The sequence below is a fragment of the Geotrypetes seraphini genome, chromosome 6, assembly GCF_902459505.1.
Source record: "Geotrypetes seraphini chromosome 6, aGeoSer1.1, whole genome shotgun sequence".
Taxonomy (NCBI): Eukaryota; Metazoa; Chordata; class Amphibia; order Gymnophiona; family Dermophiidae; genus Geotrypetes; species Geotrypetes seraphini.
In genome coordinates, this window is record NC_047089.1 from 185257146 (window position 1) to 185271072 (window position 13927).

The 13927-nt window shown below is 43.1% G+C and overlaps 1 protein-coding gene across 3 annotated transcripts in view; it reads left to right on the forward strand.

Annotated features, from left to right (window-relative positions):
- SLC20A1 (solute carrier family 20 member 1) overlaps positions 1-7210 on the forward strand; it is a 140606-nt gene extending 133396 nt beyond the window's left edge. For all 3 annotated transcript variants that reach the window (XM_033949292.1, XM_033949293.1, XM_033949291.1), the window contains 2 exons: positions 1347-1431; positions 6286-7210. In XM_033949292.1, the coding sequence (XP_033805183.1) occupies positions 1347-1431; positions 6286-6447 (247 nt within the window). In that variant the 3' untranslated portion in view covers positions 6448-7210. The remainder of the gene's footprint in view (positions 1-1346; positions 1432-6285) is intronic.
- Positions 7211-13927: the final 6717 nt, after the last annotated feature.

Consider the following 13927-nt stretch of genomic DNA (forward strand, 5'->3'; position numbering starts at 1 on the left):
CACATGAGTATTTCACCCTTAATTCCATTTCATGGCTCACAATTTTTGAAGTAGTTGTTCATGCGGAACCTTGTCGATCGCATTCTGAAAGTCCAGATATACAATGTCGACCGAGTTACCCTTGTCTATCTGCCTGTTTACTCCATCGAAGAAGTGCAGCAAATTTTTCAAGCAAGATCTGCCTTTGCTGAAACCGTGCTGGCTGGTCCTCATCAGCTCATGTCCGTCAAGGTGATCAATGTGGTCCTTTATCAGGCTACACAATTGTCTAACTGATTTTGCTGAGCTAAAAAAAAGAACTACAATGATATAACCTACTGAAACCCAAGTTTACCTTTCCCATACAGTAGTTCACAGGTTGCTGTGAAAACTATTGTTAATGCTGAGCCTCTACAACCTCTCTCTTAGAACCAGGCTTACTAAGGGTTAGGTATTAGGCTAGCATTCCTCCCCTCAAGAGACACCTATGGAGTCTGATCTCTTAAAGTCCTGAACATCCAAAAATGCTAACCGACGACATAGAAAATTTTAGATGTTTATCCTGGACATTAATCCAGTCTAAAAAAGCAGGTAATTGTGTATCAGGACTAGACCAGATCAGATACAAAAGACGTCATTGATAAAACGTAACCAGATTTTAATGTGTTAAAACCATGGAGATTGATATAAGTATGTCTCTTCAAATCTGGTGACTTATAAATTATACTTGGGGCAGCTGCTGACCCAATAACAACCCCATATATAAAGCAAACCTTGAATATTTTTCTCCTGAGTTTGGAGAAAAATCCTGTTATCAAACAAGAAATAATTAAGTTTGAGAACCAGTTTTGTCAAGGCAATCAAAAAGTCTGACCGAATTTGAGTGGTGAACCTGTTGAATAACGTATGATACAAGTGTTAATTGTGTACTTGTTTGTATTCCAACCGCATGTACTTTCCAGCACAAAGATATATTTATATTTTGGAAGAATTTTTATCTGTCATGCAATGTTGTCATTCCATGTCTTCAATGCTCTATTTCATCATGCATGCTTGCGTAACCATATCATACTATGTTAGCCATGCTTTGTAATACGTTTTTTAAAATGATTTTTATTGAAAATTTCCATTGTTACAGAGACCTATTCAACAATATTTGTAGGAGTTGATTTGCAGTACTAGACTGAGTGATTTTTAACAGCACAGGAGAAAGGTCATCAGCCTTGTGGAGGCTGCCATATGTGTGTGTGAATTAATACACTATTCTTTGCTGTTGCTGCTTGTGGAATAGAAATTTTGGGATTTTTGTTAAAACAAAAATAAATAGAAAATTTTTTTATTGTGACCAACTTCTTTTATATTCACAGTGGCTTCAGCATTGAACTAGCATCAGCTTTGACCGTTGTAATTGCTTCCAATGTGGGCCTCCCTATTAGCACAACACACTGTAAAGTAAGTAAGATTGATGTACGCTCCCTGGATAGAAACTTAAGCAATGTCTCTCAGCAACTTTAATAGGAGGATTAAAGGAACATTATACAGGCCATGAGATAGTAGTAATAAAATTGGAAGTTAAAAAAAATTAACTGGATCTCAGTTTACAGAATAGTATCTCAGAAAACTAACTAATTGCAGTTTTAAGTTGAATAAAATGTACATTTGTAGAAACATGATGGCAGATAAAGGCCAGAAGGCCCATCTAGTCTGCCCATCCGCAGTAACCATTATCTCCTTCGCTCTCTTTTGCTGTCATGAATTCTGAGATTTAGTGTTGTGCAATTGTTTAATGCTTTGAATGGTTAAGGAATGTATTGTAACAGAAACAAATAATATTCTACTTGGTCATCTTAACTAGAGAATGACACGGTGGCAGTTACCTGCGGGTACTGCAGGTAACCCGCCGAACGGGGGAGGGGGGAGGAATGGCTCACTGCGAGCACGTGGACAAGGCCATCCACTGCCCCATGAAGCGGTGAATGGCTTTGTCTCTGCAGTTAAGGGAGGGAAGGTGCGCGGTCACCAATCGCACGCGGCCTCTTCCCTCCCTACCTATGGACAAATCTATCTATCTCCCTCCCTCCCCTTTACGGCAGTCGCGTGTGTGTGTGGGCAGAAGCTTCTCCTCTGACGCGACTGCAGGCACAGGCAGGCTTCGCCGGCTTCAGTAAATTTCTTTACTAAAGCGCCGCGAAGGTAAGGGGGAGGGAGATAGATTTGGCCGGAGGGAGGGGGGGGGCCGCACACGATCGGTGACTGTGTTCCCTCCCTTAAGTTTCTTTACTAATGCGCCACAAAGGTAAGAGGGAGGAAGATTCTAAGGCCGCTGAAGGGCGGTGAGGTGGCAAGAGGTACAGGGCGGTGAATGGTCCGGTGACAGGGACAGATTTTTTTTTCCCTGTGTCATTCTCTAATTTTATTCCCGAGAACAAACTGGACAGAACTCTAGTTCTTGTGGAAAAAATGTTTGAAGAATGTATTAGAAAAATAAAGAAACAGAAAAATTATCTTTAAATAATGGACATCAGTATGAACCTTGGTAATACCCCACAAGGAACTAATTGGCTCAGGCAGAAACTCATTAGTGACTAGCACTAGACCTTAAGTCTAAATAAGGACTGCCTCATACATCACATTGTCCGTGTGTTTATCAATTTTAACAAAACATTTTCTCCAGTAGAACTAACCCTTGACTATCTCCCAAGACTCGAAGAATATAAAGTGCTGAGGTGCTGAGAAATAAAGTGCTGAAAAATGCTCAAAAGAGGTAAAAAAAAAAGGTTGTAAAGTGCAGGTGCAAACACTTAACAAACTACCCAGTCAAACCCAGTCCATTAATTGTGTCTTGTTTCCATTAAAAACCTATCGGTATGAAAAATCCATGTAAAAATTGATCATGCTGTGAAACATCAAAAATTAAGCATACAAAAACACATCAAAAACGATCAGAATTAATCAATATAACTCATAACAAAAACAATAGTTCCATTGATTAAAGATTGTGTCGTCTTTGGCAATTCGTATGAAAATTCCTTAAAATTTGTCCAAGGGCTGTTTGCACATACAAAGTCCATAAACTCAAATACTTAGCTTCATTTAGAACTGTATGATCTGTAGAAGTCTCCACTCGACAGACCTCCGTTTTGATACCTTCCTCAGGAGCAAGATTAATACAAATGGAAAAGACGACGAGCCACTGTTGAAGCCGTCGGGCGACAGGCCACTGTTGCAGACCGTCGGCACCGTATGTGAGTAAAGCTATCGCCTGGGGGAACAAAAATTGTAATGGCGTCTTGGGAATTTTAAGACGCTTGGAGAACACAATGAACATGACAGCTAATAGAATCTCAGGCCCTCCAATCTTTACAACAAGATCAACGCCTTATCATTAAACCGTCAGATAAGGGAGGCTCGATTGTAATTCACAACAGATTACAATATGAATCAGAGGTCCTCCGGCAGTTGGAGGACTGCCAGAACTATGTCCTCCTTCCGAGTGACCCAACCAAATCTCCAACCCTTTGTGGGTAGAGCTAGATCATTTATCAAGGATACTACAGATTTTTTAAATAAACTTCAAACTCTAAATCCTCCCAACACGAATACATATTTGGTCACCTTAGACGTAGTAGCTTTGTATACCAGCATTCTCCAAGAGCAAGCCTTAGATATTGTAGCAAGAACTTTAGCCTTACGGGACCCTGGCAGAATTTCTACCTCATTTTTGATGAACTTGGCCCATCTTGTTTTGACTAAGAACTATTTTAGATTTGACCGCCAATATTATCAACAACTTCAGGGGGTCGCTATGGGCACTACCGCCAACCCACAGTTTCATATACACCAACCCACAGTTTCAACATGTATTAGGGTGGATGCGTTTTATTGATGACATCTTCTTTATTTGGATTAGCACTGAAGAACATCTATATACTTTTGCTACTTGGCTAAACTCCTGCACCAGCTATTTACGATTTACAATGATTCATCATGAACATTCTATCACTTTTTTGGACACCAGTGTGACCCTAAAGAATGGGAGACTATCCACAAAGATACATCACAAGGATACGGAGAGAAATAATTTGTTGTCTTTCTCCAGCTGTCATCCAAGACGCCTTAAGGCTGCCATTCCCATCGGCCAATTTTTACGTGCCAGGCGTATATGTACTTCTGATGAGGACTTTAGAAAAGAAGCCAAAATGCTTGAACAGATTTTTAGCGAGAGGCTACCCTAAAAGTGTCATTCGTAAAGGGTATCTAAGAGCGTGGCATGCCAATCCTGATCTGATGCTGGCGGGAAACACTAGGGAAGTTTCCACCAATCAAATTTGTTTTCTATCACATTTGACACGATCCTCTGAGATAGTGGCCAGCATCAGATCCCACTAGCATGTCCTCCAACTCCACCAGGCTTTTCAAGAAAACCCTTGTATTGCCTTCACCCAGGGAAAAAAAAACCTTTCGGAACATTTAGTTTCTTCAGATTTTCAGATGAAACCTCAATTCCAACATGGTGAAGGATATCATTCTCCATGTGGTAAATGTTCTGTATGCAGCACGTCTGTCTCTGGAAATAAATGGGTTCATCCTGTCACTAACAAACAGTACTCTCTTAGATCTAATACCACCTGTGAATCTAAATTTGTAGTATATGTAATTTCATGTCCTTGTGGTTTGATCTATGTGGGATGCACGACCCGCAGCATTAGAATTAGATTGATTGAACACTGCAGTTGCCTGAACACCAAAAAATTAACTGCTCCAATGGTGTCTCACAATCATACTTTCCAACATAATTTCTCTCAACTACGATGGTGCATTCTAGAACAGATCCACACAGATTTCAATGGTGACAGGAGTGCCCATTTGCTTAAACGTGAGAACTATTGGATCTTTCAATTGAGGTCTTTTCCTCCCATGAGATTTAACGAAAATGTGGACAAATGTTTTGTCACTTAACATCTGTGTTTTTCATCCGATTCATTCATATCTTTTTGACCAATCTGATGCATATGAGTTTGTTTGCTGGTTATCCGGATGCATTTCTTGACATCATCACGTCAGCCTTTGGGTACCGCCTCCATTGGGTTCTCCAAGCGTCTTAAAATCCCCAAGACGCCATTACAATTTTTGTTCCCCCAGGCGATAGCTTTACTCACATACGCCCTGGTGGACGGTGCTGACGGTCTGCAACAGTGGCCTGTCGCCCGACGGCTTCAACAGTGGCTCGTCAAGTGTTTGCACCTGCACTTTACAACCTTTTTTTTTTTTTAGCTCTTTTGAGCATTTTTCAGCACTTTATTCTCAGCACCTCAGCACTTTATATTCTTCGAGTCTTGGGAGATAGTCAAGAGTTAGTTCTACTGGAGAAAATGTTTTGTTGAAATTGATAAACACACGGACAATGTGATGTATGAGGCAGTCCTTATTTAGACTTAAGGTCTAGTGCTAGTCACTAATGAGTTTCTGCCTGAGCCAATTAGTTCCTCGTGGGGTATTACCAAGGTTCATACTGATGTCCATTATTTAAAGATAATTTTTCTGTTTCTTTATTTTTCTAATACATTATCCAAACATTTTTTCCACAAGAACTAGAGTTCTGTCCAGTTTTGTTCTCGGGAAAGAAAACTGGAATCTTAAATGACTTGCAGCTGCTGAGAATAAGAACCATAGTAGATCCAGATAAGACTGTATTAAATCAGTTGCTATTACTGTGCTCTGTTTAGAGAGTTGCGCGGGGACAGAAATCCTACCCGTCCCCGCCAGAATCCTCTCTGTCCCCATAAAAAGCAGCAATTACTTCTGACAGGATCATCAATTCCACAGTTTCTTTTGTGTTTCGCTGCTATCTTCCTTGTGGAATCTCTTTAGTGGAACCCTTTTTTTGTTTTCTGTAATTAACTTATAAACCCCCTCTTTTACTAAGACTGACATGTCCATTATATTATATGGATGAACCCTGCTTCCAAAGCCTTCCATCCCCGTGGGAGTCCTGTTGGCTAGAAAGGGGTCCCCGTGGGAGTCCCGTGGGCCAGAGGGGAGTCCGTGGGTTAGGGGGGATTCCCGTTCCCATGCAGACCTCTAGCTCTGTTCTGCTAAGAGGGTGGAATGGCTATACTGTAAAGCCCTTATGTACTAATCTACTTGATAGAAGAGGACACTAATCTGAGCAAAAATGGTAGGCAGATGAGGAAAAGTATGTGGGCAGAAAAAGGATACTCGATTAGCTAACCGTATCAGTCAGTCTGATGATACTTTTTTTGGTAATAAACTTTGCACCTCATAAACCTTTTTTTTTCTTTTCAGGTTGGGTCTGTAGTCTCAGTTGGCTGGCTTCGTTCCAAGAAAGCTGTTGACTGGCGTCTGTTTAGGAATATCTTCCTGGCATGGTTTGTCACTGTGCCCATCTCAGGGCTGATCAGTGCAGGCATCATGGCGCTTTTCAAATATGTAATCTTGGGAGCTTGAACTGTTGCTGCAATGAAATTTGTTTTTATTCTGTCTGGAACTTGCATCCAGATCCCCCTCAGTAGTAACCGTGTTACTGAGGTTTTATCTAGTCTTTAATGTTCTTGAAGGGGAGGTGTGAGAGGCTAAACTACAGTAATCTTGTGCTGTAAAACTGCTTTTTGTGCTAAAAACTGATGTCTCCAGATGTTGCTGTGTAGAAATGCCAGATCTCCTTTGTATGCTCAGTGTTAATGTTCTTGTTTCTTTCAGAAATGTGAATCTGTACATACTTTTTTTTTTTTTTTTTTTTTTACATCCAAGGCTAAAAATCCATTCTGTTCAGTGTTGATTTTTGTGTTAATATATTACTTGTTTTAATTTGGAGGTAATTATTTCCAAACTAGCAATGCATGTGATTTAGACACAGATTGTAACATTCAAGTCAAATCAACAGAAATGAGCCCCATTACAAGGGCAAAAAACTATTTTTTTATTTTATTTTTTTTCCACTAGGAAATAAAAACAGCAGAGTCTAGTAATAGTTGACTTATTTAGAATGTTTATGTTGGACTGTTGAAATCCGTTGGCTCTCCTAATGTTACTGGGCATGTAGGGTAAGCCTACTGGCACCTTCTTTTATGGTACATTTGGGGACTGGTGATCAGCATTGGTGACAATAATACAGAAGGAAGCAGACTGGAATTCTGTCCAGCTTTGTATCTATTTCACTGGTTTCTGTATGACCTTGTTACTGGTGGAACAAAATAAATCGCTAAATCAACAAAATTGTGGTTTTTTTTTTAAAGGTAACTATTAATCACAAAAACACATGTTAGATTTGGGGTAGGGATCAAAGCACTGTGTGGCGATGAACAGTCTGAAAAACAAGGGAAAATTACCTTTTGGAACTAGGTTATTATGAAAATACCACAGAGGTTTAAGTTCAGTAACCTGTGTAATAAAGGGAAAATACATTCATTACATTAGTACTGGAACTTTTTTGACCTGGTAGTTTTTCTACTGCTGCTTTGGACACCTTGAATCAGTCAGATCCAAAACTGGGTTCCTTCATCATGAGCCTTCATTCACAACCACTTGGGAGATTTTCCTCTCTCAAAAGTACCTGCTGCAGCAGAAAACCTGAAACCTATCAGCACAACCCTTGACCAACGATCATGCATTCTAGCAAAGATAAGAGTAAACAAAGAAAACATGATTTTGGTAGCATCTTCATGGCCAAAATATTGACATCACTTCTGGGTGCCTTGCATAGGAAATGATGTTGGAGGGAGAGCTGACAGGGTCGCAAGGAGCACGTTGTTGCCTACCGTGAGCAACAACTTCAACTAGAGAGGGAAGGGAGGTTGTATGCAGCAGGTGGGATCAAGGAAGGAGTGGGGAGACAGATGAGGGGAGGGGAGGGCACCACTGTCCTGGGTGCCTCTCATCCTTGCTACGCTACTGAAGAAAGCCATGTCTGCCAAACCAGTTTGTTTTATTAGCTTCTATGAACAGTACTTCCAGTGCAATAGGTGAGACATTCTAGACAGTAGGGTTATTTCCCTTTAGCCGAATGGTTGCAGAAGAAATCCACTCCAAATTTTTCACTGTGCCTCTATAGTACTTCACTGGGCTGTTTAGCTCCCTCTAGTTTTTACCTTCTGCATGCATGGATGCAGTTGTATGTGTTCTGCTCTCCCTATTTTGTTTTAACTCAATGTAATTTTGTCCCCTTTTTGGGTGAATTAGTGCTTGGAGCGATTTTGAAGCTCAACTTGCTTGAGAATTCACAGGCCGATCCCTCTATGTACCTGTTGGCCAGCCTGCATAGTTGTATCACGCTCAGGGCTATCTCTGAGGTGGTCTCACCTTCGGTTAATCAGGGATTGAGCACAGGCTGTTAAGTGCCCTTAGGAGGCTCAGCGGTGTCTCACAGGGTGCCAGCTGTGTCATCGCACCTCTGCCCATTCCAGGGCACATATGATGGTCTGAAAGGGTGGAGGTATAGTCGGACATTGGAATCTGTCTGGCAGCTCGAAGATCAGCTTTGTAGGAGCATTCCCAGTATTGTAGTGATTATTCTCATCCAGCTACTGTGAGAGAGCTGAAAGCAGGCTTGCAGCACTTCAACTGATCATATCAGGTCACAGTGAGTACACAGGTTTGAAAAGTTTGAGTGTTTCTGAATGTTCCTCCTAAAAAATCCTAAAATCACTGTTTTTAATGTTTGGGAAGTGTGAAAAAAATGTGATTTTGATACGAATTTTGTGAGTGTGACCATCTTGGATTTTTAGTGTTTTATTTTCTAATGCTTCTTAAAAACTGCAAATTTTGTGTGGAAACTTGCTGGGATAAAGTCCTTGGGCTCTCTTGTGGATTTGTGCTAGGATTGCACAATTCTAATGCTTTTAGAGCATTTTTGTGCCACGTGGTGCAGGGGGGAGAGTAGCATTCATCTTGGCCTCTCTTTTGCTGATGCCCAAATGCTGGTGGATTTTGGGGCTCAGCACAGCTGGTAATTCCATCTGTCAAGCTGCAGACTCTGCGCTGCTTCTGAAAGGCTGAGTTTAGCCTCCTTAGGGTGCTCTATGCCCTGAAGCCGGGCACCTTTTCACAATTTTTGAAATTTTTACACTCTGGATTTCGGATCACTGTGTTCTCCCCCTGCACAGTCCCAATACACCTGCATGGTATAGCAGTAGCCTTCCTCCTTTTGACACATTCTAGATTCTCCTTGCCACTTTACTTGCACTGCCTGACCTTGATCTGGGGATGTCCAATTGCGGATGATTTGCTTGCTGACCCTGTCTTTATAGGTGCAACGCTTCCCATGATTGGGATCAGAGACTGTGTGCTGGATCTGTGGATCCCTCTGGGGTTTTGGGAGCCTGGAAATGGTATCGCAAGTCTGTGCCACTTGGATTTTGTGGGTTTGCCAGACCTTTCTGAATCTTTATAGGAGGTCTTTGTTGTCACTCAGCTGGCTTCATCCACTTCTACCTCCTGGCTTTGCAGTGTGTACTTACTTCCCCTGGTGCTCTGATATGCTCTGAATATTGCTAGAGCTATGCCACACTGGGATTTAATTTTTTGATCAGCCTAAGATGGATTTTGGGTGTTGCAGGTGACAAGATGCACCTTTCTCCCCCAATGTGGATGTGGACCTTAAGAAGCTCTTTGACGCAGCTGCAGTAGGCATTAAAGCTGCTTTAGCAACATCTTGTGTCGCATGCGCCTGTAACACTCAAAAGTGCCCTCTGGAAAGTAAGGTGGTGGTTCCCTCTCCTCAAATTTTTTTGGCAGGCACACTTTCTATATCAGATGCATTGTATGCCCTTATGCAAGTTTGACTAAGGTGTCAAGAGTGCTCCATCTCTGTCTGCATTGGGCTAATGTTTCCACTTCCAAGGCTCCTTTGGCTTGACTGCTTTTTCAGGAACTGTGCTTGTTGGCAAAGGTCTGGACAAACTTCATGGATTCTAGACTGGACCCTCGGCCTGATAGCAGACCTGGCCCTCCTGGAGTTCTGATCTTGTGGTGCCCAGTGCTTCCAACCGTGTGCAAGTGACACGTCGCAGGTGTTTTCTCAGGGCTACTGACATGCCTAACCTCCCAACTCCAGTGCTGTGCATCCTGATGGACAGGCACAATGATGTCAGGTCGAGGGATACCCACTACAGATTGGGGGCCCTGAGCACTTTGTCCGGGCAACCTGGAGAGTCTACAAACCAATCTATCAGAGGTCAAGCAAATTTTAGCTTGTAACCCTTTAGGAATCTGGCTGTCTGGATGAGATGCCAAAGAAGCTCTTTAGTCTCCCTGAAACAAGAGTCTCACCACTTGGACTCTGAGGGATGCCATTTAAGTCCCTTGTCAAGGCTAGCCTGGAGGAAAGCTAACGCCACGGAGATTGGAGCAGAGAAAGGTTCTTCTTTTCCTTAATGCACCAATGCTATAGTTTCCCATGCCTTAGCATAAGAAGAGTAACAAGGAACACTTTTGAGTATCCCTTGTGCACCAAAAGCACACACTAAAGAGCCATGTCTTAAGAACAAAGCAGATCTTCTATGACTACTGGTGCCTGAGAAACGAGGTCCAATTGTACTCGCAGTCTGAGACCTGGGCCTGTCTGAAAATGCACAAGATCTGCATACTACAGTCCGTGGGGCCAGTCTGGAGCCACAAGAAAGACTGTTCTTTGATGGCTTGCAGTCCTGTGGAAGATCATTCCTACATGGGCTACAGCGGACACATGTACAACAGCTCGCTCTAAGGCAGAGGTAGGGAACTCCGGTCCTCGAGAACCGTATTCCAGTCAGTTTTCAGGATTTCCTCAATGAATATGCATGAGATCTATTTGCATGCACGGCTTTCAATGCATACTAATTGGGGAAATCCTGAAAACCTGACTGGAATACGGTGCTCGAGGACCGGAGTTCCCTACCCCCTGTTCTAAGGTCACAGCTAGACCACAACATCCACACCTGTACTTCCAGGCTTGGACCTTTGACTGAAGAATCTGTCCGCCTTCTTGTTTTGTGCTGTTGCCATGAGATTGAACATTGGGTGACCCCCAGCTATGAACAATGGTTTGGAAGGCTACTGCAGACAGCATTCACTCACCTGGATCTTGTGTCTGTCTGCTAAAGAAATCAGCTTGGACACTGTCCATTCCTACTGCATGTCCCACTAAGAGAGCCAGAAGATGAAGAAACTTCCATTTGAACAGTAAGTGAGCTTCTAGACCCAGCTGGGCACTCTTGGTGCCTCCCTGGCAACTGACAAACGCTACTGCTGTTACATTGTCTGAGAAGACTTGAACAGCTTGTCCCTCCAAACTATTCTGTAGTTTCTGCAATGCCTGTTTAATGACTCAAAGTTCTAGCCCGAATCGGGTGTTGGTTGCAGTGAACCCTCACAACTGAACAATTAAACAGGAAGCTATGTGGAGGGGCATGGCCCTTGACAATGCCTGTGGGTGGAGCCACCAGTCCATACTGCCTAGGCTTCCGGTGCCCCTACAGGGAGTCCAACTGAGGTGGCAAAGTGTTCTGGAGAGTTCGAATGTGAGCTTTTGCCCAGTGAACCACATCTATCATGGCCGCCATGGAACCCAGCACTTGGAGGTAGTGCCATGCAGTTGGAGCTGGTTTGGCCAACAAGCTTATCTAAGCACATAGCTTCTGTCTGTGTGCCTCTGGTAGAAAGAAACGACCGTCTACTGTGTTGAAAAAGACCCCAAGTTATTCCAGAGATTGTGATGGAATCAGTTGGTTTTTTCAGAAATTCATTATCCAACCTAGGATCTGTAGAACCCAGACCACGTGGGCCACCACTTGTTCTCCTTTCGAGAACAACAGAGCTCTGATCTGCATGTCGTCCAGGTATGGATGTATCTGCAAATCCATCCTGTGTACATGCACAGCTACCACCACCATCATCTTAGTGAACGTGCAAAGTGCTGTCGCCAACTGAAAGGGAAGGGCCAAGAACTGGTAATGGTTTTCCAGAACATAAAACTTTAGGTATTTTCAGTGATCCAGAAATATGGGAATGTGCAGATAGGCCTGTCATATCCAGAGGCTAGAAACTCCCCCGCAGCTCTTGCCACTGTGACTGATTGTACTGTCTATGTGAAAGCGCAAAATTTCAGCACTGCATTAGTAATATGTGTAAGATCCAGAACTAGTCTCCAATCATATGAGCCTTTTTTTGCCATGATTAAGTATATGGAATATCTTACTGAGCCCAAATTTGCTGATGGCACAGACTCCATGCCTAAATATCTTACATTCTCTGAACTGTGGCCGTAACCTTGCTTGTTTTCTTTGGTCACCAAGGAGGCCAGAAACCAGTGTGTTAAGGGCTGGGTGAATTTAAGCTTGTAACCGCTCTGAATGATCTCCAGTATCCAATGATCTGATGAGATCTGTGCCCAGGCCTCCACATAGCCTAAAAGCCATCGCTCTGGACCTGGCATCATTGTGCTTTCTTGGAGCTTGAAGCAGGATGAGAACTGGAGGCTTGGTTCTGCCTGGGACCAGAGAACATCCCTGGAACAATCTCCAAGAGGTGGTTCCTCCTGAGTACTGCGGAAAGCACCTGAAGCCATAAAAATTAGACTGCCCTTAGCCTCTAGAGGTTCTTGGTCTGCTGTCAGGTAGAGATTTTGGCCCAAAATCTGCCACACTCTCCTTGGGGATTTCAGCCATCCTGAAAGGCTCTCCACATTAGATTAAATTCTGGAGAAAATGCTGAGTCTCCCATTAGATGACTCCAGCTTGTCTCTTGGGCTCTGCACCCCTGCATTTAGGACCACCATTCTGGGGCTCTAGAAGGGATTTAGTCCCAACCAACAGACTCCCTGACTGTTCCTCAGCCCTAGAGAGCAAAGGAGAGGCTAAGCCAACTGCACCTGCCCTTCACATGCTGAGTGGCACGTGGTGCAAGGGCATTCTTCAGACACCCATCCAGTGCAAACTTTGCATAAATTAGGGGTAAAGGAGCCTGAAGACTCTATCCCTGCCAGTTTTGAGGCAAAATGAGGTGATTTGAAGCTTCTGGAGAACTCTTTAAAATAGTGAAAATCCAAGATGGCACCAAAACAATAACAAAAAGAAAAACAAACAGCATTTTAGAGGTGGGGGAACCTAAGGGAAGGTGCCTGAAACTTACAAAAACAGGTTTTACAGACTCCCCACCCCCCATTTTTCCTCATAGGCTGTAACAGCCTTACTGTGATGTGTTGTGGCCTACCTCAGCTCTAAAGATAGCTGAATCTGGGAGAGGGAATCACTGCCTCAAACCCAAAAGGGGGGAGGTAAAACACAGTGGGCACGCTGTAGGACCCCGCTGAGCCCCCTACAGATGCATGAAAGCTTGCACTCAAGCCTCTGCAACACAGTAGGCAAGCAATGCTACAAGGGGAATAGACCCAGAGCTCCAAAAGGTTTCTGCAGGTTGGAAAATAGTACCACAGAGGGAATGGCCTGTCAACTGCTAACCTCAGTCTGTTTCTCCTCCACACAGGCAGAGCTGGACCCTCGACTAGGGGAGCTCTTAGCATCAAAATACCGTGAAAAAGACCCCCCCCCAAAAAAAAAAAAAAAAAAAAAAGAACAGAAAGACTCCTTCCAGCTCACATGCAGAAGAAAAAACTGAAGGGGGCAGCAGCGCCCTCTCGCGAAAGGAGATTCAAAAGTTTAATGGATTCCTTTTGCCCAGCTAACAAACACTGGGATATTACCTGTCTGTCTAGAATGACACACCTATTGCACTAGATAGAGTATTAAGCAAACAACCCAAAGAGGATTGTTTATTAAAATTTGATGCAAACGCTTATAACAATTTCAAAGCGAATGCATGGCTCTTAGCATTTTTATTAGTAGTGAAAAGTTGTTTTCTGATGATGTAAGAAATTATTCATTAGGCAAGACAGAGATCCCAAAATAACCCCCATGCAAAGATGTTAGGTTGGGGGCACACATCAGAATTCTGC